General features: G+C 50.6%; 8 protein-coding genes across 8 annotated transcripts; 6 read left to right on the forward strand and 2 right to left on the reverse strand.

Moving 5' to 3' along the window:
• Positions 1-2,284: 2,284 nt before the first annotated feature.
• N0V96_006174 (uncharacterized protein) lies at positions 2,285-3,262 on the forward strand (the record flags this gene model as incomplete). Its single annotated transcript, XM_053194055.2, has 2 exons — positions 2,285-3,178; positions 3,230-3,262. 2 exons carry the CDS (start codon positions 2,285-2,287, stop codon positions 3,260-3,262), a joined length of 927 nt encoding a protein of 308 aa, XP_053048631.2.
• Positions 3,263-6,531: 3,269 nt separating this feature from the next.
• N0V96_006175 (uncharacterized protein) lies at positions 6,532-8,046 on the forward strand (the record flags this gene model as incomplete). The annotated part of the gene is made up of 1 exon (XM_053194056.1): positions 6,532-8,046. The coding sequence occupies one exon, from the start codon at positions 6,532-6,534 to the stop codon at positions 8,044-8,046; it is 1,515 nt and encodes a 504-aa protein (XP_053048632.1).
• Positions 8,047-9,798: 1,752 nt separating this feature from the next.
• N0V96_006176 (uncharacterized protein) lies at positions 9,799-12,135 on the forward strand (the record flags this gene model as incomplete). The annotated part of the gene is made up of 1 exon (XM_053194057.2): positions 9,799-12,135. The coding sequence occupies one exon, from the start codon at positions 9,799-9,801 to the stop codon at positions 12,133-12,135; it is 2,337 nt and encodes a 778-aa protein (XP_053048633.1).
• A 252-nt stretch (positions 12,136-12,387) lies between these two features.
• Positions 12,388-13,741, reverse strand: N0V96_006177 (uncharacterized protein; the record flags this gene model as incomplete). The annotated part of the gene is made up of 2 exons (XM_065757618.1): positions 12,388-13,505; positions 13,735-13,741. The coding sequence occupies 2 exons, from the start codon at positions 13,739-13,741 to the stop codon at positions 12,388-12,390; spliced, it is 1,125 nt and encodes a 374-aa protein (XP_065613961.1).
• A 2,863-nt stretch (positions 13,742-16,604) lies between these two features.
• N0V96_006178 (uncharacterized protein) lies at positions 16,605-17,148 on the reverse strand (the record flags this gene model as incomplete). Its single annotated transcript, XM_065757619.1, is given in 3 exon segments — positions 16,605-17,060; positions 17,115-17,123; positions 17,140-17,148. The coding sequence occupies 3 exon segments, from the start codon at positions 17,146-17,148 to the stop codon at positions 16,605-16,607; spliced, it is 474 nt and encodes a 157-aa protein (XP_065613962.1).
• Positions 17,149-18,518: 1,370 nt separating this feature from the next.
• Positions 18,519-18,844, forward strand: N0V96_006179 (uncharacterized protein; the record flags this gene model as incomplete). The annotated part of the gene is given in 2 exon segments (XM_065757620.1): positions 18,519-18,523; positions 18,541-18,844. The coding sequence occupies 2 exon segments, from the start codon at positions 18,519-18,521 to the stop codon at positions 18,842-18,844; spliced, it is 309 nt and encodes a 102-aa protein (XP_065613963.1).
• Positions 18,845-23,562: 4,718 nt separating this feature from the next.
• On the forward strand, positions 23,563-24,583 carry N0V96_006180 (uncharacterized protein; the record flags this gene model as incomplete). Its single annotated transcript, XM_053194061.2, has 2 exons — positions 23,563-23,568; positions 23,591-24,583. 2 exons carry the CDS (start codon positions 23,563-23,565, stop codon positions 24,581-24,583), a joined length of 999 nt encoding a protein of 332 aa, XP_053048637.2.
• A 217-nt stretch (positions 24,584-24,800) lies between these two features.
• Positions 24,801-25,703, forward strand: N0V96_006181 (uncharacterized protein; the record flags this gene model as incomplete). The annotated part of the gene is made up of 2 exons (XM_065757621.1): positions 24,801-24,809; positions 24,888-25,703. The coding sequence occupies 2 exons, from the start codon at positions 24,801-24,803 to the stop codon at positions 25,701-25,703; spliced, it is 825 nt and encodes a 274-aa protein (XP_065613964.1).
• Between the last annotated feature and the right edge of the window lie 945 nt (positions 25,704-26,648).

Here is a 26,648-nt window from a genome sequence, read left to right on the forward strand (position 1 = left end):
GGCTGTCTTGTCTTTTCTGGTAACGCTTTCCTGCCGCAGGCCACGCTTGGCTGTCACTGAGGCACATACCACCCAAAGTAGGACCCATTGGGTTCCCCAGAGACCATTTATCCCACAACAACTCTTCATTTTAACTATCAGCTTCGCCATTATTTTCTGCGCGTACGAGTTACATCCCGAACAGGCTCTCGTTGCTCCTTCGCGATGAGGACCACAACGGTTGTTCTCGCGGCAGTAATTCGCTTCGCATACGCTCAAGACATAGACGATATTCCTGCATGTGCTCAGGATTGTCTGGGTGAGAGCCCTACGGAGAACTGCCACGTATTGAGAAAACCCGATTGTGCTTGCCGTCTTGGAACCAGCGACCTCTTTCGTGCCCAATGGGCCGCCTGCATAAAGAGATTTTGCAGGTACCAAGAAAAATCATTTCAAGGTATTTGATGCTTCTCTTGATGTCACAATAAGAGAAACTTTTCCGTCTTTCTCTCCCTTTGACTTTTGAGCTCTGTTGACACTAAGCTCAAGATGTGTGGCCCCCCTTTGCGGCCTACTGCGTCGCCAATGGCTGGCTCAATACTTTCCAGACGGATGTGATTTCCACAGCGACCCGGACAGAAACACAACCCAGCATCATCACCATTACTCAATCCGCCACTTACGACGTCGGTAACACATATTCTACCGTGGATATTGAGACATCCACATCAAGGACAGACTCTGTTTTGACCGCATCACAAGCCGCAGCACCAACGACGCAATCGACAGCCTCTACACCCGAATCTACTCCTACCGCAGAACCCGCGTCTACGATTGATGGTGGCAATAGCGACTCCTCCCCCAATCGATTATCGACGGCAGTGAAGGCTGGAGTTGGAGCTGGAGCTGCCCTCGTGGCAATGCTGGCTGTAATTCTACTCTTTTGGTGGCGAAAGAGGAAGAAGGCCAGCCAGAGCGATGGTAATGAGGATAATGTCACACCAGAGGTCGGCGGTGGAGACAAATCCAGCAGGTATGAGTTGGATTCATACATGGCGCCATTGGAAGCCGATAAGAAGAGCCCTGCAACACTCTCAAATAAACAGAATCAGATAATGGCCGAGCTTGACGCAACTCCGTGCGTATCGCCTGAGCCAAATATCAACGAAAGGCACAAGGTCCCGCCTCCAATTGAACAGGACGCGGTATCACCGGAGGTCGTGTCCACGATTTCACTCCCAAAGTCGCCCCTATCATCTGCAACCAGTAGGATGTCACCGACTATGATTGAAAATCGTATTACTTCCTCGCCGGAGCCCCTGATTGCTGGTATGGCTGAGCTGGAGCATCTACTACATGAGGAGCGGCTCTTGAGGGATAGGAGGCAGACGTTGGAGCAGTTGTAACGGATACAAGCGGATGAACTTGCTTTGGGGGAGCGAATAAGAACTCTACGGCAAAGTCGCAGCTAGGGATAAGCATCCAAGCACGCTGCTTCACGAGGCTCCCATAGTAATCGTTCATCAAGTGCGTCGCTTGTCGTACGAATCTTGAACAGAAGGGGCCTAGGATTCAAGGCGGCTACGATTGATTTAAGGCATGCACAAGTAATGATATTGACTCTTCCATAAATGTAGTCATGCAAATAAAAATCTGTATCAGTGGAGATGTGTGGCAGAATTTCGGCTGAAGTCAATGTAATTCTTCTCTGATTCCGCACAGATACATGCATCGAAGCACGATGACGTCGCTCGATACTCCCAACCCACCGGGCCACAAATACCTAAAATAGTCAGTTATCATTATGGCTGAATAGCACCGAGGTCAAATTTCGAATGAGGGGAACCTTCGAACCGACGATATGCGGATAAGTGTTTCCGACCCGTCTGAAGTCCTATCCCACTTCACACCATCCTGGAGGTAGCGGGGAAATCTCGACCTACATCATAGATCTTCCTCAAGCAGCACTAGTTCGGTTGGTTTCAACTTCAACTTAACACGCCATTCTTTTGAAGTACAGCTCTGTGTATACTTATCTTGTTCTCATCTCATTCGACGAAGCACAATTATGGAGACACACCGAGCTGCTATCTTGACTGTAAGCTACATGCACCATTCAGACAATTCCACACGTCTTTTCTTCTTCACACCATCGAACTCTGCAGAGACTTACGATTCGTAGTCGCCTCAAGGCTCAGATGAGAAGCCCACGTTTGCGGTGCGGGATGAACCGCGCCCAGTTCCAGGACCGAATGAAGTCCTTATCCGCCTATCAGTAACGGGCCTCTGTGGTTCCGATCTCGGTATGGCCATGGGCCATTTCGGACCCCTTGATAGGAAGATTCTCGGCCACGAGGGAGTCGGTCGCATCGCCGCCCTTGGTCCTAACATTGCGGCCCTCGACCAATCGGTCCAAGTTGGACAGCGAGTGGGTGTCGCCTGGACCCGCGACACGTGCGGCAATTGCGAGGCCTGCGTAGACCTCGTCAACGAGGGTGAGACGCGCTGTGAAAAGACCCTCCACTCTGGTAGAGCGTACGACGGCACGTTTGCTCAGTATACGCTTGCGCCGCTGCGGTACTTGGCGAGGCTCCCTGCCCAGTTTGATGAGGTGCCTGACGAGGAGGTTGCGCCCATTCTTTGTGCGGGTGTCACTGCTTATAAGGCAATTAAGAATTGCCATGTAACGCCGGGCTCATGGTTTGCCATCTCGGGAGCCGGGGGAGGCGTAGGCGCCCTGGGCGTTGCGTATGCCCGTGCCATGGGCTACCGCGTCATTGGCGTCGATGCTGGCCCGGAGAAAGGTGAAATCTGTAAGGACCAGGGAGCCGAGGTCTACATCGATGTTACCGAGCCTGGAACTCTGGCCGAGAAAGTCAGAAAGGCAACCGGAGGCTATGGGGCAAAGGCAGTAGTGGTCGCAGCTACAGCAACTGCTGCTTATCAGGATGCCTTTGAATTATTGGCACCGTTTGGAACGCTGATGTGTGTTGGTATTCTGCCTTGGGAGGCGAAAGTAAACTTCAATCCCATTTGGCTTATCGGAAAGGGTTGGAAGATCTTGAGCTCCTCTGTTGGATCACGTGCCGATATTCTTGAGGCTTTGGAGTTTGTCAGACGACGTGTAGTGGTTCCCAATGTCCATGTTGGCAAGATCGACGACTTGGAAGAATTGGTACAGACTATGCACGGCGGCCAGGTAAGTGATACTTACACGTGATTGTGTGACCGCTTGCTGACTCTATCATAGCTGAAGGGCAAATGGGTTCTGAAGCTGGACTAAGCATGATGGACGGGCCCATAACCCTCTTGCGACTTTAATTAACAGATCTCCGGAAAGTATTTGGGTAATATCAAATAAGTGAATATACAGCTTCGTGAGACAACATCGCCGGTTGGATAATGGAGGTCAATTGACAAAATACAATGTTCAACGTAAAGTAGCAGACGTGACCGAGAGATTTGCCGGCAATTGGCGTCCGTTCCTGCCAAGTTGCCCTTTGGGCCAACGCCTTTAGAAGCATTGGTTCGTAGCGAAACATGCCAACCTCTAAGGCCGGGCCAATAATTGCCAAGATGTAAGCAACTCCAATAGAGGTCAACAAGTGACTACCAAGACAAGAGTACGATAGGCAGATAGGACAGAGTTGAACCAAAAATCCCGCACAGTTGTTTAATACTCTCTGCCTCAGGAGATTTTAGAGTTCAATTTAAGCAAGCTAAAACTCCTTCTTTGTTACTATCTTCCGTCCAATCATCCTTTATTGTTTGCACTTTCTGAAGGGATCGCGACAGTTCTCAATTCTGGTGGCCTGGGTATATCTTAGCGCGTGAGCCTTGGGGCGAACTTCGCAAACCTGCCATCTGGCGATGCAAACTACGGCCTTGAATCATGATGGCGGGCCTTCTTGATCTTCTCCAACTCTTGGTAGACAAGCCCCCAGCTTTTCCAAACCAATGCGGAAGTCTTGGGAGAGGGAGATCCCCAGGGGGCCTGCGACACGCGACAGGCCGGCTACTTCGAAAGGCCCAGAGGTGCGGGAGTAATGTCGATTATCACCACGTGAAGTAATATCAGGGTGAATCCATTGTTTCGGGACACCAAGGCTGAGCATATCAGGCACGACATTTTCACGACTCATGCTCACGTCTGAAGTTCCCAGCCATGGCCCATCGCGTGTGTCGCCGCGCGCTCTGTGCTTTTCGCTCGTTCTCTTTCTTCCGAGTTCGCCCCTCCTCACAGCGGAGTCCGTCCCCTCCCAGAATCCCAAGCAAATCGGGAATTAATTTCTTGAACAACTCTAATCAATATTGAAGGTCCAGAATCACGAGAAGAGAGGAGAATGACTTTGTCTTGATTTTTCGGCTTGGGTGCAAAGTACGGGCCACTGATGTTGATCAAGCAGATTCTCTGCTCACGATACCTACTAATCGGCCGCATGTCGGCCTCGGCACAACTTCAGTCGAAAGTGATCTTGGCAGCCTTTCCCTCGCCCGTCCTGGATGGCAATCACACCTTAAAGACACTAGCGTAATTAAATGCAATCAATTGTCTACCGCGCTTGGCAGGTAAGTTGGCAGAAGCACTGCACGGCACGGCTAAACCGGACTTGGGCTTTGCCCCGATTCCCGCGCGGTTGACCATTCAGCAGTGCCAGGCAGGGCTGGCAGGGCGGCCTGGGTTCGAAAATAGAACCTCCTTTATTTGCGGGCATATCCGCGGGCATTCAATTTTGCGCGCGACTGTGGCAAAAATCTCTTTCCTCTCGCCTATGTTTCAGTTTTCCAGTTGCCAATTGCGGGAGGGGGGAAGAGGAGAATCACGGGAGGGAGGGAGAGACGCGCGAAATCGGAAGAACGCACGACCGGGGTCAAGGGCCACGCCGACAGGGAAACAACAACCGGCTTGTGGACTGTGGAGGTTCTTGACGGATACGTGGGCAGTTGGATTCTCTCTTAGCAGAAAGTATGCGATGATGAAGAGTGCAAGCGGTTGATTTGAGTTTTGTACGAAAGTGCCCGGAGATAGAGCCATGAAACGCCTAAACTTTGCTTTCAGTCGGACGGCAGAGCAGAAAGGGCAGATATTTTCAGCGAAGGATCTCTTAAAAGTCCGACTTTGTCGGCGAGAGAACCCCGTGCGTGTTGCCCTTGGTCGTTTTCGGAAACTTGGGGCTTTGTCTTGCAAAGGTTATCCTGTCATCAATCAACCAAAGGCTTACAAGCGAACTAGGGATCCCGATCCACACCCAGGGGTAAAAGACGTTGCGATGCCGCGATGGTTCGAAGGTCTCCACTCCGTCTAAACCTTGATATTGCTTTGCCCACATTAAGCAAGGCTTTTAGCGGGATGAATGGGTGCCGAGACAAGCCTCCCATTCTCAAAGGGCCTGGTGACAGGCTTCTAGCGTCTTCATATAGAGCCTGCAGGCTAATCAGTGCCAGTATTTCATAAAAGATTCTGCCCAGACTTATGCGGCACCAATTGAATTGCGTGATCGGCTGCACTGAGACGCTGATACGCATGGTCGGTACTGATCGCTGTGTGTATTGAGTTTTGCAAGAGCTGAAGAGTCCGTAACGCGCTCGCTTGGGAGAAGGGAAGGGGATCCCGTCCATTTCGCACCCCAAAAGGCTGGTAGGTTGGCGACAGACGCGCGCCACGAAGTTGAGATGACGGGCTGCCGCTCGAGGATGCATTCATCTTCTCACGGCTAAGTCGGGGGAACGCTTTTGGAAATCTGACACAAAACCCCACGTGGGACTGCGCAATTGCTAACGATTTTCGGACTATGCAGTGGGTCAGAGTGCTGGGTACTACGTTCCAAAACGCCAAGTGTTGATTAAGGAGACCCTGCCTTAGTTCACATGCAACTCTGGCAGAGTTGGCTGTCCAGTCCGTGGTACCCTAGGTGGTATCTCGGGACTCTCTGAGGCGTATCATCAGCCTCAAGGGAAGCCTCAAGTCTGGAAGGCTAAGCATTGCCTTACCCAGCTGATGTTAATCGCGCAAACTCAAAGCCATTTAACCGCACGTCTTTCGACGACTTACGTCCTGCCTATTGGGCACTCGCCTGGGGGCCTTGGCCAAGTTCAGATGGCATCACGGACGTCTATCACACAATAAATAGAATGCACAGGGGCATCCGGAGGGCCCCACGTCCATCAACGACTTCATGACTCGCACCTTAGCCCCGTGACTCCATCAATGTAACGAACAGCCAATCCCGCCCAGTCCACGGTTCTGGTTGAGCAGCGCACTGGCTTTTGGTACAAGATGATACCCATTTCCACCCGTCGCCCGCGAGGCTTGCTCGCGTGGATGCCAACCAACATCCATTGGCGTGCGGGTTCACGATGGCCTTCGATGCGGCAGTCGCATCTGTCACCCTGACGGGCAGCATACTTTCATTCCTCGCGACAACAGGTGTATTAATTTCATTCGCTCTCTACCATGAACATCAGCGATCTTTCCGCCATGCCCTCGTCCTCAACCTGACGTTAGCCGGTAAGTTCTGCCCCTCGGTGAAGACCTACTTTGTAACATGAAGAATGCGCAAGCTGACTGCGATTCTTGGACGAAAAGAGTTCATAAACTCACTTGGCAACACGATTTCGGGCATCATCTACATCAAGAACAAGGAACTTCAACCGGGCGCAGCATGCGTGCTCAACGGCATGGTCGGCCAGCTCTCGGTGCAGGCGTCCGACTTCTCTATTCTCGCCATCGCGGTCGTCACCTTCCTTACTATAACACGGAAAACCTACATGCCGAATGCGTCGACTTTCCGAAAGGTCATGATCTGCCTCTCTGTCTGGGTCATACCCCTCATCACCAGCACGACAGCGACTCTGATGGGAACCATGAAACCCGTAAGCGGAAATTGGTGTTGGATAACCCGAGAACGGCCCGATCTTCGGTACGCACTAACGCACGGCTGGCGTTTCGGCATCATCTTCACCACGATTCTCATTTACCTCTACGTGTGGTGGTACCTCGGACGACACTTCCGCACAATGGTCAGCACATCTGATCCGTTATACAATAGCGGAAACTCGAATGGCAACGTCGTCACATCATCGATACGGAAGAAGCAGGGATTCGAGTCGATCCATACCCCCGAGCTGGAGATGGACCAGTTCGAGCGAACGAACCCGACCTGGGGAGAGCTGCCACAGTTCTCGCCGACACAGCAAGGTCAACAAATGTCGCCTGTCGCCCCGCGGAGCGCGCCAGCTGCCTTGGCTAGAAGACCATCAGCCACTGAAGACGAAGAAGATAAAGAAGTACATGTGCAAGTAGGCGGCAGACGCCCATCTGCGGTTAGAATGGCACACTTCGCCGAAGACAAGATCGACGAAGAGCCAACAGGCGAGCAAGAGCCGGGCCGGAAGATGTCGGCAAGAATATCACGATTCGACGATCATGACATGGACATGAGCCAAGCCTCCGAGGCGCGGTTTTCATACCTCGACCAAGAGGATAAGCTGTATAAGAGCGCTTCCGGGGGCCCGTCACACCTTCAGAAGGACATGCTCCCACCAGCAGCGATTGCTGCTCAAGCACAATTTGCTCAATACCGCATGGACAGCGGCCCGCCGCGGCGGCCGTCGGTGTCCATTTGGAAGAAGACTCACAGGAGCAGAAGCTCTACATTATCAGCATTATCATTCAAGATGCCGGGGACCCGGGAAATGCAGTCCCGAGACTTCCCTACAAACCCGACCCTCAACCACGTCGATAGCAGAAAGAGCGCGCCGCAGAACGTGACTGCGACAATGATGAGCGACTTTCCGATCCGGACGCAGACGAGGAAAGTCGAGCGTGAGATCAAGCGCATGATGCTTCTCAATGCTTACCCGGTCATGTATGTGGTGCTCTGGATCCCGGGTCTCGTCAATAGATTGATGGAGGCATCGGGAAACGGCTCGCAGAGTCGTGTTTTGGCGGCGCTGCAGAGCTCAAGTCAGTTTATTGGCCTGGCGAATGCTATCACCTATGGCTTCAATCAGCATGTGAGGCATAGGATAAAAGGCGATTTTTTCACATGGCTACGTCGAAGATGAACAATTTATCATATAAGAAAGAGCCGGAAGTGGCAGGATGAGTTACGAATCCGATGAAATAATACATTTTCAGAATACCCTATTAGTTAGTCAATCATAAGAATGATATCCATGGTTGCGATTCACAAATGTTTTCAACGTCGCTTGCCTACCTGTCACAGTTGCCTTCAAATCAATGACCGTAGACCCAAAGGTTTGTGGTTGCTCGATATCTTCGGAGCAATCGGATAGTATGCTGCGAAGTTTCTTGACGTCCTCGTTGAATGCTTCTGCAAATATTGACCTATGCTCCATTGCGGACTGTTCAAGCTTCTCGACTCAAAAAGTCATAGAAAGCTCATTGGTAAGACCAAAGCACCAGTCGAGAGTCACGTTGCCAACAAGGCCCCAGAGACAGACATGCAAATTGTCCGTGGGGGGGTGAATTGTGACTTTGAAAGACTTGATTTGAGCGAGAGTTTGACCAGTTATAGTGTCAATCAATCCTGGCCCTCATACTTGATGGGACTAGTCCTAGGGGATTCAAGAAGTAACGAATCGGCCTGGTGGCCAACCCCGGGTTTTTGAAGACCAGCGCGGGGTAATCGGGAGTTCTCCGGAGGGCCCGGAGACGGGGGTGGAGCAGAGATTATCTTGATAGAACGACACTCAATCAACAGCTCTTCCGTCTCTTATCTACGCGCATCACATATTGTCGGCCCCCGCCAGCCGACTTTGAATCGATAATTTATTGTGACAGGAAAGGGACAAACAGTCCAGCCTAGCAGTGTTCAACTGTGATGCCAATCTGTGATTAAGCTCGAAGTACGGTTGATAGAGTTGCTGACTAAGTTCGAACAGGACTCAGTAATGATACCACTTTGTTCGCCTACCTAGCTAAAGTGTTGATATCTGAGTAGCTTGTGCGAGCTGAATCACTGCCAGTATTTCAGCAGAGAGCTGAAAAGAGACCTTGCAACTTTCAATCTTATTCACGCCTCAAAATAGTAGTCCAGGTCAAGGCGCAAGCCGCGAATCACTTTCAGCTGTCACCGCAATCTGGCGGGGTAGCTCAATCAGCAACCCCGCATCGCTGATCAACGAACTGAGCGGAAGCTTCAGAGAACAGACCAAGCATCTCGCGTCGTACCGGAAGCAGGCCGCCACGTCACGGCAACGCTTAATCCAGAAAAAGGTTCCGACGGGAAGGCATTACGTATCAGAAACTGCGAACTTAATGAGCTGCAACCGGCACTGGACGAGGATTCGAGATGCAACAGAAGTCCTGATAAGAATGGAAGGACAGGATACGACCTTGCATGTCACCATCGACCGTGGAAGCTTGATAATGCAAGGCAAGAATACAAAAGCTCCGTCATAAGTCTTGGCATGCATGTCAGATGAGGAAAACTGCCTATCTCGCTCTCTTTATCTAGCCAAGAACTCTTGTTTATCGATACCATTTGATCGAGATTCTTTACCGGCCCGGTGGGATAAAAGGTTTCCTGGTCGTTCGGCTAAGACCACTGGCGTCTTACCGACCACTTGGACTTGGATATCCTGCCGCGACGTCCGAGTCTTGGCAATATTTTGACCTAAGCAGCGGCTGCTTGACCTGTTATCTCGGCTCATGAAGACCTCACTATCTACGCTCAGCGACATCGGATCCTTCTGGGCAATAAAGATGAGAGGTCGGCCGAGTTCATCTGATAATCTGACAGTCTTTTAGGAGTCCAGACAGAAATCCCTTGCAGCTATAACACCCAGGCGAAAATGCTTTTGGATCAGTCTCTCCTAGGTCTTTTGGCCCTTGGTGTGGCAGTTGAGGCATCTTCTAAGACGAAACAACATGGGCTGTTCAGGCGGTCAGCGAATATCACGACCTGCAACATCAACGAGGCCGCACCCAAGGTTAAAGCACCGAATGTTAACGTCTGGGCGCCCATCTCTCCTGATGATAACCTTGCTGTCTGGAATCTACTCCACGATCCGGCAACAGGCCTGAATCTCACAGACCCCAACAATGCTACGATTACAGACAACTATGTTTACTGGATCGATACTCTCCACACCAATAAGTCCACTGTCCTGCCCTACCTTGGTGGCACCGCTAGCCCGCCGCCAAAATATGCGCGAGCAGTCATATTCAGCGGAGGCCTGGAGGTCCCGGACTCACAGGAGTACATGGTCGGACCTCTTCCCGTCGGCAATGGAACCAAGGTGGAGAAGCTCGACTACATCTTCAACGGCGGCAGTGGTGGCAAGATCCCGTACAACAGTCGCTATTTTGACGGGCCCCGCCTGGTAGCCACCGAGCCGCTACTCGTGTCTATCATGAGCAATATTACCGACATTACGTCTGAGCTCATTGGTGGAGTTTACTACGGCTTGAGTGATAATCGGACTACCCTCACTTCCACCAGCGGTACGCCCCTGTCCTATGATGGCACCCAAGCATTTCGCACGGTCATGTTTAGATATCCCAACACAGCGACATATCTTACGCCACTAGACTTCTCCGTTATGCTAGACATTACCGGCACAGATGCTTCACAGTACAAATTACGAGGTATCGTGACGAATGAGAAGTTCTTTCCGACGGTCGCTGCTCTGCGGTCCGCGTGGGAGGCAGGAGAGCTCAAAGAGCAATTCAAGCAGAGCCGGACTCCCGACTGGGGACTCCTGGATTACAAGCCTGAGATGGGAGTTAGAGACCTCGAGAACAAGCTAGCGCCTCAAAGCCTCGAGGTTGGTGGCAAGCGCTACAAGGTAGATGAGGAACAAAAGTACATCGAGTACATGGGGTGGTCCTTTTACACCTCGTACTCTCGAACTCTTGGGCTGATGTATTATGACATCAAGTTCAAGGGCGAAAGGGTCATCTATGAGCTTTCGCTGCAGGAAGCTGCTGCTCAATATGCTGGTTTCGCACCCAAAGCAGCTGGAACAGTGTACCACGACACGTACTACAGCCTTGGTACATATCTGGGCACGCTGGTCGAGGGGTATGACTGCCCCTTTGGCAGCACTTTCTGGAACGTCACGCACCACGAGGGCAACTCATCTGTCGTCAGCACGGATGCGATATGCATTTTCGAAGCCGATGCTGGCTATCCTGTCTCACGCCACCGATACGGCAGTGGAAATGAATACGGCTTCAGTTATCTGGGTACAGTCAAGGCTTCGGCTTTAACTATGCGATCTGTAGCAACCGTGGGGAACTACGACTACATGTTCGACTACTCTTTCCACGTTGACGGTAGTCTTGAGGTCACAGTTCGAGCATCGGGCTTCCTGCAATCTTCATTCTACTACCCAGACCAGGAAGAGTTTGGGCCCAGAATCCAAGAGGCGACGATGGGTTCCCTGCACGATCACATTCTCACCTACAAGGCCGACTTTGACATTCTCGACACCAAGAATAGTCTCGAGGTGAGCGAGCTCGTCTTAGTCAATACGAGCCAGCCTTGGTACCCAGAGCTTGGCTCTTTCGAGCAAATGCAGCTACAAAAGTCCACCATGACGGACGAGCAACAGTTCAACTGGCAACCAAACAACGCTGCCATGTACTGCATTGTGAACCCCAACGCCACAAACGCATGGGGCGAGAAACGCGGCTATCGCATTGTCCCAGGAAAGTCCAATATTCATCTCACGCCGCTCAACTCTCCTTGGACGAAGCACCAGACGCCGTTCGCCAAGTCACATCTTGCACTCTCGAGACAACATGACACCGAGCCGTACGCAAACAGTCACTCCAATGTCAACTTGCCTCTGAAGCCGCAGCAAGACTTCATGAAATTCTTTGATGGCGAGAGTGTCGAGAACGAGGATATCGTTCTTTGGTTCAATTTGGGTATGCATCACTTCACCAGGTCCGAGGATATTCCCGTTACGCTTTATAGTGAGGCTGTGAGCAGCATTGTCTTCGCGCCGCAGAACTTCAATGATAGGGCGCAGGACGGCGACTTGCAGAACAGGAGATGGATCGTTGTGAATGAGACGACTGGGGAACTTGAGTCTGACACTTATGGGGTTGAATTGCCCTCTGAGTGCGAAGTGGGCTTTTCTGAGCCTGTATTCGGAATCCAGAAAAACGAAGAAGCTTGAGACATTGACAGATTACTTGGAGCTACAGGGGTAGAAGGACAGGGACCGGGAGCAAACACTGTAGTGGTAACCAAAACCACATTAGCTCAATGGACAGCTTGTTTACCCAATTTCCCCTAGTCTTGTACCTCGGATGCGGCTTCTGCGTATGATTAATCACGAAGGAGGAATGGGCAGATGTATCTGTCCTAAGAGCAAAGAAACGGAGTCATTGCAATTGTACTGCTCGTGTCTGGTAACACAAGATCAGGATTATGTATTGTTCTCCCCAGGTTTCTTGTCCATCACTGGTCGTAGAATTTTGTAAAAGACAGCCCACAAGAACACAGAGACAAGAGGGAAGACACCCATCAGGTAAAGCGCAAAGCTGTAGCCCCTGACCTGCGCCACCCACCCAGCCAAAGAGTGCGAAATAGCGGCGCCAGTCTGTCGAGTGATGCCACCGACAATGCTCATCGTCACATTAACATGCCCAGTACCAGCCATCATCACGGCTAGCAACCCTGGAATTGCTACGCTCTGAATACCAGCGCCAATACCATCGAGGATCTGGACAGGCCAAACGCCCCAGCCCTTCATAACACGGCCTGCGACTGCGGCACGGACAGGCAGGACGCAGTATGAGAGCAGGACGGCTGACCAGTAGCCGTAACGACCAGATGCCCAAGCAGACAGGATTGAGACGATGACCATTGTGCCCTGCGCGATGATAACGGTCAGGCCCGTGGTTCCGGCGGGGTCTCCCTCGCCTGCGGCCACCAAGGCCTGGCCGTAAAGGAACAGAATTGCGGCGTTACCGAGGTGAAACATGAATATTGTGATGGCAACAATGCCCAGAGGCCAGTTGTTTTGAAAGATTTTGATCCAGCTGTAAGTGAATTTGGGCTTCAGACTTAATCGACGGAAGCTGGCCTTGGGACTGGCAATCGGAGTCTGAGGAGGAGGTGCATCGCCCCTTTCTGCGAAATCATGGGTGTCTATGTCCCCTCTTTCTCGGATTTGATGGGCATTAACCGCGCTGTGATCAGGAGCGGGCCCTCCTCTTGCTGCTGCATGGTCGACCGCCCTCTCCGGTAGGAGAAAGACACTTCCTATCGTTGTAGCGCAGAATGCCATGACGAGATAGAAGACTGCATTTAAGCCGAACCGCGAACCCAAAAGGCCGGCCAGACCCGCGCTGACCATGTTGCCCGCATGGTTGGCCGCCTGATTTCGTCCGTTTAGTACGCGGAAGCTATGTTTACTCTTCTTGTTCTGCGTATTGCTGCCTTCTTGGTCCGGGGAGCAGATGCCCAGTGTGAGCGCCACGAGGAGAGGCATCATACTCGTGCCCGCGACGGCAGACACAATTTGCGTGGAGAAGACGAGGGCTGGGTGTGTGGAGATAAGGTTGAGTCCTTGAGAAACACCCACGAGGAGGGCGCAGCCAGCGACAAGAAATCGCTTATACCTAAAGGCCTCGAGTATCAGCTACCTCGATACACCAGCGGATTATATGATTTGAAGGGTCCGTGGGAAGTAAGACCACTCACTTCGTTGCGTCTATAAGAGCACCGATCGGGCCCGTTGCGATGATGGTAGCAACACCGCCTGCCGTACTCACCATGCCGCGCAGCCCAGGTTCCCATCCACGTTGTTGTAGGTAAACGCCAAGAAATGGACCGAGCCCATCTGCAACATCTCCCATAAAGAAGGACATGACAAAGAGGGCCCAGCGTGCCCGCCTTTTCAACTTCTCATCCTCCACCTGGCTGGAGTCAGGGCCTGACTGCGCATCTCCCTCGTCTAGTATGTTGACATTGGCGATGGCAGGTGGTGGAGATGCCGATGCGGTGATTGGTATATCCTTCTTATCGTCAATCTTCACATCCGCGTTGGGCTTGATCGGATGGAGTGACTCGAGGCTAATGTCGTTGCGCGGGCTGGGCTGTGAATCCTTGGCGTCCATTGTCTTTCACCGTGAAGGGGTGACAGATACTCCCCTGTGTCTCTTGAGCCGCAAAACACTGGGCGGGCTTTCGTTATAAGAAGCACCGTCCGATCTATCGAGACAAACCGGCCAAACTGACACAGACAGAGGTTCCTACGTCAACGACGGGGCCATCCCCGAATTGATGCGCACAACTGTGCCAAATATAGACACTTGCTCAAACCTTCTTTTCTCAACCTACCTTGATTTGGAGCTGTTTGGAGCTGTCTACGTCTTGACAAGCTTTCAGTTGGCTGTAGACAAGGTTAGGTGCTACCTTATCTTGATACGAGCAAACACACAAAACAGCTTTACAGCGAACACTGCATCTTCACCCCGCTTCTCACTGTCGCGAGGCATTCGGGAATTATATGATTCGGCCGAACTATGAGGGAGCATGATGTCGGCTCGGCATTGGCGGCTAAATAGCGCTTTAATACTATTTCACCATGTAGGCTTATTGAGAAGTCAGAATGACAGAATTAGTAGCAGTCCCCGCAATGATTGCTAGATTATGAACTTCCATCGCGAGTACATAATACACCAAACAAACTCGTTTGACTTTTGAGGCTGAAATCCAATATTCCGAGTTTCTCCATCACTATCTCCCAGAAAGTAGGCACTTTATTTGCATGCGTGGTACCTCTCGAATCACAGAATCTTCATCAATTGGGTAGGACCCTACATGGAGATCTCTAGCCTATCCACTTCAACTGCGATACTCATGCCGAACACGTGAGTCAATTGGATTGAATGAGAGTTTCAACCCTCCGGAGGTACTGGGAATGTCGACTTTCGGCAGCTTTTCCCAGGCCTCTTTAGCCAAGTCTCGTATGCCCCGCACCAATACGTCTGGCTGCTGTAGGGCAGCAAGATGACCTGCGTCATTGTGTTCTGCGCTCTCTGTTAGTTTAATATCCGAACCAACATTGCCAACAGCATATCGGTGGATCATGCCTCTGTAAAAGACCAGGCTCCCATTCTGCTCAACTGATCGCTTCACTGCCCTTTTGGAAGCTTCATCCGTATCCCAGGAAAAGGAGGTGAACCCAAATGGCACCTTGATCCGGTTGTCTTCGTCTATCGGGAGTTCCGCGAACTTATCGTAAGTCGGAGGATCATAGTATGGCATGATCGACGACGTGATACATCCGGTGAAGAAGTATAGAGACGCGGTGGCCAGAATGGCTTTGGTCCACAAGGGATTGTTGCAGGGCTCCAAGTGGCCGACTACTTGGTACTTTTCAAGAATCCACATGAGTATTCCCATAGGATTGTCTTGTAATGCTAGACCAATTGTATGAGGCTATGCGATCAAACCAGTCAGTTCCATCTCACCTGTCGTCGAGGATGGATGATCTTACTTGGATTATTCCGGTAACGTCAAGCCCCCTATGGCGGTGTGCCCAGTCGTCATATTTGCGGAAGGCCTTCTTCTCGCGTTCGGTAAGCTTGATATCATCTGGCATCGGAATGGAAGCATAGTTGCAGTGTAGAAGCTTGCAGGAGTCGGTGTATTTTGCACCAAGCTCACGGCCTACAGCATGAACCAAATCGCCACACTGGACCAAATACTCGTTGTATCCAAGGCTCTTCATGAGCGTGTCAAAAAGGCGTGCGTTGTCTTGAAGCTTCCAATGACCATGCTTTGGGGAAGAGGACCAACAGAAACCTGGCATGCTTGGTACCACGACGTGAAAAGCTGGATCGTCGAGATTGGTGCGATCAGATAACGGGCGCCATACTCGACTGTACTCCCAGAATGTTCCAGGCCAGCCATGGATGGCGAGCAGTGGAATTGCTTCTGGACTCTGCGATCGAGTGTGAACGAAGTGGATTGTAAGGTCTTCAATTGTGGCCAAGTAATGCGGCGCTTCGTTCATTTCGCTTTGAACCTCGTACCAGTCAAAGTCGTTGACCCAACGACTTTGGAGAAATGCCGCCGTAGAGTACTCGTCTCCTAGGTAGTCTTAGCCACGCAACTAATCATGATCTTCAAAGCGACGAACCATAGCTCTGGTCAACATCACGGGACTCAAGACAACTCGGGAGTCTAAACTCTTCAAGTTTGCGTCGTAAACGCTCAACCTCTTCGCGTGCGATGTCGACCCTAAACTCCTTGATATCAGACATGATGAAAGCTCTCCGGGGTTTCGACTCAACCAGCAAGCCAAATAATATTCATGAATATTAGCAATTTCTCGCGAAAGAGAACTCCGCACATTATAATCGGATGAACTGAGATAAATGATGTAATCATAGCCGAGGCTCTATGGTGCCAACAGCTTTGACTCGTCTCGAAACACTGCGCCCAGACCATAAGCTTTGTTGCACATATGATCTCATTCCCGCTGCACAGTGCACATGCCATTGACGAAACACTTGACACACGAAAGCTAAGTAACACGGGGAGCTGCTTGACGGGACTGTTACCAGGCGGCAATGCAGGATTGCCTTGAGCTAATAAGGTACGATGAAGAAAATCTATTTTCCGGGCTAATTAAGAGTCGTAACTAATCAAACCATCCATGGTTCCAGCATGAAGTCCACCAGTGATGGGTATATCTGCCGCCGTTGTGTGGCGCGCCGCATCACTGAGGAGGTAGACGACGGCACCAGTCAGGTCGTTTTGCGTGCTAAGTCTCTGGTTGGGCGGCGCGAGCCACATCTGCTCTCCCTCACGCTTACTCTTTGATGCCCGTACGTTTCTCGTCATTTCTGAGTCAACGAAACCGGGAGAGATGGTGTTCACGCGGATGTTGTGTGGTGCAAGCTCGACGGCCAGGGCTTTGGAGAGCATGAAGACGGCACCCTTGGAGGCGTTGTATGCCGCCATGCGGTAGCCGGGGAGAGCGATGTGTGCGGACTGAGAAGCCAGAAGGACCATGCTGCCTCCGGACCCTTGCTTCAACATTTGCTTGGCCGCAAGCTGAGCGACGAAGAATGTTCCACGAACCTATTTATTCGTGAGTATGAACTTCTGCGGGGTAACACTCCGGGGACGACTCACGTTAATTTCCTGGATGCGGTTGAACTCGGCCCATGTTTGATCGAGGAATGGCTTATCTATGGCAATGCCCGCCGCCGGCACACAGCCGTTGATGGAGCCGAATTCCGCAATCACTTTGTCGAAAGCAGCTTGGATACTCTCTTGTGACGTGACATCCGTCTTGATGTAAATGGTCTTTGTGCCAAACTTCTCAGAGAGTGTGGTAAACTCATCGACGGGCTTATCCTGGATATCGAACACTGCTACATTTCCACCCATCTCGCAAATGGCACGAGTGCATGCGAAACCGATGCCCTGAGCTCCGCCCGTAACGATGTAGTTACGGCCGCGGAGCTCAAACATGGGCCGCACGTCGTCGAGGTGGTCGGAAGGCATGGTGAACTGATTGAGGATAGGCTTCAATTTGTAAATGGGTATGACGGCGTATGAATCAGAGCTCAAGCAAAGCGATTGTTTGGTTTTGGTCATGAACGATGGGAATAGTCCCTGTTCTTCCTTTATCGTGACTCCCGGCGAGGAGTGTGCGATCCCCGGGATTGACTTCGGAAAGTGGGCCTTACCCCGGTTCCGTAAACTTCGGAAGCTCCGAAGATCAACGGTTCCTATCTGTGCTCAAGCACCGGATCCCTTACCCCGATCTTTGTTGGCCCGTTCAGGATACTAGTTGGCGGCGCTTGATATGGCTTGTCCTGTAGTTGATTATCGCAACGTGTTTGAGATTTGTCTGGGTGTTTGAGTGTCACACTTCTGTTTAATCATTCGGTTGTCACCTAGGACTTTGTGTAATCGCAAGCAAGCATCTAGCTGTCTCAACCACAACAGATATTTCGTCGAAGATTATCGCAGAGATAATGGCATCCAACGCGCCAGGCGCTTGTTGCACTGTTGGCACACTTCACGAGTGAGGCTTTTTTCCAAATGCACAGCAATAGCAATCTTCGAATGCCAGCTGATTTCCTTAACTTAGGGGTACCCCGATAGGGAAGTCCGTCCAGATTGACGGGAAAATTGAGGCGTACTTGGCCCTTCCCGCCGAAAAAGCGACTTTGCAGCGAGCTGTCTTGTATCTTCCAGATATCATTGGAATATGGCAGAACAGCAAGCTCATGGCCGATGCATTTGCGCGCGAGGGTTACGTGTGCCTCGTTCTCGATCTGTTCAATGGTGATCCGGCACCGTTAAACATGCCTGAGGATTTTGACATCATGAAGTGGCTGCAGGAGGGCACTGGTGGGAAGAATCCGCACACCTCAGAGACTATTGATCCGATAGTCGTCTCCGGCATCAACTACATAAAAGGCCTTGGTATCACGAAAATTGCGGCGGCAGGGTATTGTTTCGGGGCCAAGGTTCGTTTTCATGTCAATTGAAAAAACTTCGCATTATGCTAATTCCGCCGTAAGTATGCCGTGCGTCATTACAAGAGCGGAATCCAATGCGGCTTCATTGCTCACCCGTCCTTTGTGGAAGCGGACGAGCTCGCCGCCATCACCGGACCGCTGTCGATTGCTGCTGCAGAATTTGATGACATCTTCCCAACAGAGAAGCGACATGAAAGTGAAGCTATTTTGGCTCAGACAAAGCAAAACTACCAGATCAACCTGTTTTCTGGCGTTCACCATGGCTTTTCCGTTCGCGGTGACCCGAAGAACGAAAAGGAGAGGTTCGGAAAGGAACAAGCGTTTTCTCAAGCGGTATCTTGGTTCAATAGATACTTTGAAGCGGTGTGACACTGCATAGTCTTCAATCAATAAGAAGATCTGAGTTGTGCATGTTTGCTGTCCCACTCTTTTGAACTAGATTTTGTGAGCCGTGAGCTTGATAGTTTCCTGAAAGTTACAAGATCTAGCCATCCTAAGACGCGTCTGTCTCTCAAAATACATGTCCTGATCCTAGCAAAGATTTTGGTATTTAAGAAAAAATTGTCGTCGCCTAGACGCAAAATTACCGCCGAGAAATGGGGTTCACGTATGAAGTCTCGCGCCCGAGTGTCGCGTTTGTACAGTTCCTGCGCTCCGAGACCACGTGTCTCCGAGATGTCATCCATGAAGACTACAACAAGTACTCAACTTCGATCAGTGCTCTGATGCCATCAAACCATATCGTTTACTCCCAAAGTATTAGAAACGAACAGTATCACTCCAGACTCTACATGGTGATTGAGGAAACAATCAAGTCCATCCCTGCTCAACTGTCCGCTCCTAAACTTCAGCGCCATGGGTGTAATGTATTTATGCAATACACATTATTAGGACATGAATTTCGATGGATACCTTGATAGTCTCGCGACTAGGCAAGCCACACAAGCCATAGGCGGCTACCGAATGTCACTGCCATGATCTTACAGGTGAAGTCCTCTTCGCAATCTCTCACAGGATGGTGATGAGATTTTGATTTCTACAGCATAATTCAGTCACTTCCACTAATTTCTGCGGTCTAACGTCGGGTTATCACAATTGTAGATGTACATGCTGACGGAACGATGATGTGACCGACGCAATGTCTCAGTAGCCCCTGTGAGGGAAGCACGCACCTTACACATACCTCCGCTAGTCGTCCGCCTGACAGTTGGACCAAGTCAATAACATGCACAGGGGCATACTACCCAGCCACGAAGTAAATAAGTGTCGAGGGATGGGCTGGCCGCCATAATCTCGCCCTACTCAAGACGTGGCAACGACGAAAGTATGTCAATGATTTGGTCTGTACTTTATCTTTTCAATGCTTGTCAGATAGCCTTGTAGGAGATCTCGATTGGGGGTATGCTCTCAAGACTTCCTGTCTGTCTGTAGTTTGACGGAGCTCCGCCCTCTCCCCGATCTGCCGGGATATGGATATCATTCTCTTGTCATCTTCTCATCACTTTCCGTAACGATTATTATCTTCGAACGCAAGCATTCATGGCTCCGCCGTTAAACAACATCGTCGTAAGGCAAATTGCATCTTTGTCAATACTATTCGTTCTCGCAACTGGAATTTTCGGCCTTCGATTATTCACCCGGATTGTACATTCTATGACCTATCGGCTGTTATTAGATGACTATTGCATCATTGCGGCGTGGGTAAGCATCTCAGGCTCCTGATATGGGTCATCTACTCATCTCTAAGCGAAGATACTATTCACTGCCCAGCTATTCCTCAGAGTCGCAGTGCTTAATGCCACATATCTAGTTCCTGTCGTTCTGCTGGTTAAGAGAAACGCGGACATGAGCCATGTAGCTGGGGTCATGGCAAATGTGGCATGGTCGCTTGCAAAGACATCTTTCATCTTTACTCTTTTGCGGCTCGTGACTGGAAGACTGAGATGGCTATTGTGGTTCATCATGGTGACCATGAACGCTACTGTCGCGATATGGGTACCCCTATTCGAAAATCCGTGTGGACCTGGTTCTCATTTACCATGCATGACAGGTAGACAGGCACTCAACTTTGCTGTTTTTGCTTCCGGTATGCATGAGTATGCTGCAGTTTTCGGGTCTATGAATCACACTCACAGCGTAATGTGTTAGCTTATTCAGTATTTTTGGACTTCCTCCTATCATTATTGCCATGGAAAATCATATGGCCACTGCACCTCAACACAAAAGACAGAGTTGGTATATGCGTGGCCATGAGCATGGGATTTGGGTTAGACTCTTCTCTGCCATGATTGAGGGCTATGTGTAATTGCTAATTATGACCGAAGTGCTGGAGCAACAGGGATTGTCAAGATATTCCACCTCTTCAGTTTCAATCCGCTGGATAATAGTAGGTTACGCCTTTCCTGCGCTAAGTTTTCAATCTACTCCAGCAAAACCTAACTCCTTTGCAGACAAATTAGGAGGTCTTTTTATATGGGAAAGTGCTGAGATAGCAGCAACCATCATGGCCGCGTCAATCCCCGTGCTTCGGAAGCTCTCTCTCAGCCGTTGGAGACACAGCGTTGCGCCTAACATGCGGGAAAATGAAGAAGAAGCGATGAGGTCAAGCTTCCGACGACAGTTACGCATGGTCGGTCTCGGTAGTCAAGTTACAGATAACACCACTACGACTCAAGCTACTCCATCAACAATCCTTGGGTCAACTCAAGAAGAAGTGGCTGTTATTTGATGGGGGGCGCAAATAACATGTAAGATTGGGCCTTTAGGTGGAATGACTGAATAAAAAGAAGGCCTTCAGAGAAATAAGACTGCCTTGGCTACTTTTCTTCGGGCAGACGAGATGCATTTCTTGACTACCATCAGTCTGGAATCCAATCATTTCGAAGATGAGATCAGAGTTAATTAATGCTTAGATCCGCATATAATGGGCAAAGGTCTTTCAGTAGCCTGAGCCTCACCGAGGTCTCGAGTTCCTTGGATATTGCATCTGCGATGTGCTGCTCAAAAAGTTCAGCCGTGTCTGTTTGGTGGCAACAATAGAGATTATCGCATGAGGCCACGGCTGGATCGTGTCTCCATTGATCGTAAAGCTAGATAAATCCGTCAGCAGCCTTCAGTCGCATATCAAGTTGATTGTGCTTACTTTCGAAGGTCGCCTCGCTTCGCATCCATCAACGAAGCATGATCTCCGTCATCAGGGAGGCATCCGTAATGAGTAGACGGCGCCAAGTAAGATTCAATATTCTGTTGGCAAAATCTTCTTCGGGTTCACGAATTGGGCCAGCTTCCTGAGTCTGAATATCACGGAACACTCGTGGCAGTGCCGACGGCGCTGAAAAGGTCCAAGCATTTGCATGATGCTTGCGAAGTTGGGCAGAGCGAGTTTCTCTTTACAACTTCCAGCTCATCTCGTAAATCCGATGGAAGCTTCGACTGCTCATCATCGACTCAGCCAGCGAGTATTTGACAGGTCATGTTCACAGTGAAGAGCTCGTTCTCTGAATGACTTCTCATGTCCAAGGAGCGTGACTACGCACTACGACGCGTGGGGTTTGATCTTATTGGCGCCTAGGAAGAGGGTGATTTTGACGGCACCACTATCGTAAAACGAGGTCATAGCTACATCTGATATACGAATACGAGATTTCGCTACGATTTTTCCGACGTATGCATGCTGGGATTATTCGTCGGCGATCCCTTTATCGCCTTTTGGTTGGCTAGAAACTCTCCCTAGAAACGACAGGAACCGTCATGATGTGTGCAAATGGCTAGTTGAACATTTGGTGCCGTCATTGCAGGGCAGATCTTTAAAAGCAAATATGCCCCCCGGTGTGGGTCGTCAAGCTGCTCCCATAAAGGCTTAACCTCGCTAGCAGCTTCAAGGACGAGATCTCCCTCATTGCGACAATGATCACAACGGCCAACTTGTGAAATTTTCGGACTGGCGCCTCCAAAGTACTTATACAAGATGGACAACAAGAAGAGAGACGATGAAAATGCATGTTGGGATGAAGTATAATTTACTGCTGAAGTTGTGTCTCATGGAAGGGCGAGGAGAGGCGCACGTTCGAGTATGGTTCATAGACGCCCGCGCTTCCCGTGGATCAGGGAGCTAGAAACTGAGCGATCGAGCCATCTGATTTATAACCCAACGGCGCATATACCATACGCAAGCTACATAAACTTGATGCAGTGTCCATTTTACTTGCTTCATGTATATCTCTTTAACCAACGTCTATAAACCCGTCGGCATTGGTGTTCATCAGTTAAGCTGTGGGTGGTATGGTTTATGTAGTCTTCAGAAAAGTGTTCCTAGCCGCAGGGCGACAAGGCGGGTTGTGATGGATGTTCAGCAGGCGTGGCAGGGACCACTCGGAAACACCTCACTGAAACCCCGGAAGCGGCAATCTGTCAGAACCAACAAGTCATCATTGACGGATTTCAGATGTGGCGCTTTGCTTACGAATTGTGGCAGGCTTGTTCAGCTCTTGAACAGATCTGGCATGGTTCAAGGACTAGCCTTGAAGCAAGGAGTACTGGGCGACACGGATCAAAACTTAGTGAAAGAGAATCATGGGGATTATCCCATCTTAACCAATCGTCAAAGCCCCGTTATCTCTTCCCCGCATTCTACATTTCTAGCGGGTAAGGGACCCTAGGCTAAACCCGTAGTTGTAGGAAGTCCCGCTTTGCCGCTATCAAGAGGAACATAGCCGACTGACAATCTGTCTGCTTATCTCTTCCCTCTCCTATTCGATTGTGTTGGTTCTCTTCCATCCCCCGGCACTTCTCTTTGAAGGAACCGCTTTTCCATCCTTTTGATCATTGTGTCGCCTGCATACTGAACGTCATCGTTTCACTTGCTTGCGCAATACCCACCTGGAAACCAACTGCTTTCAATTACGTTTGAGGGTAAAGTACCCTGCGATGCCACGGAGCAAAGACAACATGGCGCAACCGAAAGAGAACCGCGTCGCAAAGAGACCAAGTCCACAGAGCGGAGAGACGGGAAGACGACGAGCGCCGTATGCATTGCGCGCTTGCGAGGCATGTCGCCGACGAAAGGGGAAATGCGACGGACGGCAACCATGCAGGTACTGCGCAGGACGTAAGCAGACCTGCGTCTTCGACAGCATCTACGGCTCCGATGACGGCATGTGGTCCGTCCCGACGGCGACGGCTCCCGATGATTCCCCCACCGAGTCCGATCAATCAAGGCGAGAGACTTCGTCGACGTCAAATAACCAGGAGAATATCATGAAACTCTTGTCAAGTCTCCAAGACCAATTGAACAGTCTCGCATCTCGCGTGCAAACTCCCAGCGAGGCGGCGAGCGCCATACAACCATCCCCGGCATTCACAATGGGCAACCAGACCCCGGAAGATTTCCTTTCAGCCCTCATCACCGACGCCGGGGTCCTCGAAAACTGCCTTGAGTCAATCGGACCGTCAACGTGCTCCCCGCCTCGGCAGCTGTACGGCCTGCCAAGCCCAGAGGAGACCATGAAGGTTGCACGAACCCGCGTCCGCCGAGAGAGCCTATACCACACGCCGCCCGAACCAGCGCCAGAGGAACCGATCAGCCTCGACTTCATCCCTACTGTATCGGCCCATGACGATGCCATGTCTCTGACGCAAAGCACGAGTTCTTTCAACCCACTTATAACCGGCACAAGCGATTCCCAAAAGTTGTTGCGCTTCAAGTCTTTGATGAATATCGACGAAGTGGTCGAAATGCTTGGCGTGTACCAAGACGTTATCGGAGGTCTTCACCCGATTATCGAAATCGACCAGACTATCGCCTATGCTCGATCCTTTTATGCAGATACGGAATCGACAAGTTGGGAAATGGTGACGGAAAAATCAGATACGGCTTCCGAGGAAGATTTGATAATCTTGAATCTTGCCTTGGCTATTGCACTCCACACTGAAGCGACGCCAGAAAGCTCCAATATCGAAGCGCTCATCGTAGATTGTATGAAAGAGGCTGTCAACAGCAGAATCACCGAATCAAATACAAGTATGAAGCAAGTTACCATCATACTACTCAAGGTTAGTCGCAACCACTTCTCGTTTCGATTCCAATCCAGCGCTTACGAGACCAACTAGGGCTGCTACGAATACTTCAATGATATGCCCCAGGTTGCCTGGCGTATGTGTGGCATAGCCGGGCGCATGCTTATGGAGCTCGGAGTACACAACGAGGAAGCGTGGTCCCGTCTGGCAAACTCACAGAGTCTACGCTCAGAACTCTGTACCCTGGTCTCCAGCATTGTTATCCTTGACCGACAATGGAGCGCAGCAGCCAACCTGCCTTCCAACTTTCATGACTCCAGTTTCAGCCCTGTCAACCTTATTTCGGTAAGCTACATCGTCCTGACCAAACTCTCAACCTGCATTAACCCTCAAAAAGGTCGATCATCCCTACATCCAAGCAATGTTATCCTTCATCCGCGTCAACAATAAGCTGGAAGGGCCTATGGCACAAGCCACAAAGGCCCAGCGGTACGAGGACGAGGATAACTTTGAGCTCATGAACTTCCAGTTGGAGCAATGGCGCAAACGAGCTGTCGGCAACTACTCCATCACACACCCTGAGACATGGAGCCTGAGCCCTCCCAAGCAGCCTTCTTCATTTCCCATATTACTCCACCTGCGCGCGGAAACCGTCCGGAGTTTTCTCCTCAAGCCATGGTTCTTCTCGCGAACCGACACACAGACGAGCAAGAAATATCTCCAGCCTGCAATCGAAGTCCTCTTTGACATCTGCGACGTTCTCTACGCCCTGAACGCCAATACGGATATCTACCGCAAGCAGCAGCCTTATTACCAAGAGCTATTGGCTTCAGCTTCCACTCTTGGTTTCGTTCTGACATCGTCCCTGGAGCAGAACCGTACGACCCTATTAGCCAGCCTGCCCCCGGGATTATCCAAGGCAATGGGCCGTAGCTACGAGTTGGCTGTGGCACTGGCAGCGAGCTATGTCACGAAGTCAAAGGCTGCAAGGCAACTGTCTGACCAGCTTGCTGAGGTGCGTGGGAGCCTGATGGGGTTCGGCATGATCGAGATGCCCGATTCCGCCGAGGCGGATGATGCCAAGAAGAATGGCGATGTACTTCCTGCATCGGAGTTCATGTATGCCGGATCTGCGGGGTGGGACGATGAGTTCCAAATGCAATGGCCAAATTGCGATCTTGAGAACAGTTTTGCTGAGGGCATCGTCTCATGAGGTGGCTGCTGGCGGTTGTACTTATGTTAATTATACCATGTGATACGAAATGAATGACGATCAATGATAAAGTCTATGATTATTTCGAGAGCCTACAAGGTAGGCATCAGAATCTGGCGTCACCCAGGCATCCAGAAAGACTCGACACAGGTACCTAGACTCATAATGCATGTATTATCTACAGAATCGAAGCAGCCACAACCTTAACCTTTACCGTATCCGCCAAGCTGTTTCCATGGCTTCTTCATGTTTTCCGCACCTTGAAGTTGAACATCTCGTTTGATAAGAAGGAGTTCCGGTCCCTCATCTTTTTCGCGGTATCAACTCCTAGGACTGGCACGCGGTACTCAAACTTAGCGCCATCCTCTTGACCTTTGACCGGATAGGGGAAGGGAAGGTACTGCGGCATCAACCCAAGTTGAGCCAAGACAGTTCCCTGGTCCCATGAAATGTGCTCGTGGTACAACCTGTCGCCACGAATATTCACAACAGCAGTGAAGGGGATCTCCACCTTTTTGTACGTTGGCGGAATACCAGGAACACTGAGAGGCACCGGGGTATTAGCCACTGTCGTCCTTGAAAATGCCCCTATCCGAGATCACTCACAGCCAATCCACAACCGTGTCATGTGTGAACTTGTAGATGAATTCGTCCACAACGCGATCAATACCGAGTGTGCGGCTGATGAGTTCTAGCTCTGTGTCTTGAGAGTTATTGAAAATGAAGTTGTTGCGGTAGAATTGTGTCAGTGACCCTCGTCCGATGCCACCAGTCAGCTGAGTGCACATGTTAGCAGTGAAAATTCAATGCAAAGACCTCTCTCATGAAAGGCCACATAAATTTTCTTACTGTTGGAACATGGTTCACGTATGGTTGATCAACCATTGTGCTCATGGTATGCTCAACAGAGCGGTCCGCGAACTCATAATACGTATGCTCATCCCA

Source organism: Colletotrichum fioriniae, assembly GCF_027942845.1.
Source record: "Colletotrichum fioriniae strain IMI 355084 chromosome Unknown scaffold_6, whole genome shotgun sequence".
NCBI classification, from domain to species: domain Eukaryota; kingdom Fungi; phylum Ascomycota; class Sordariomycetes; order Glomerellales; family Glomerellaceae; genus Colletotrichum; species Colletotrichum fioriniae.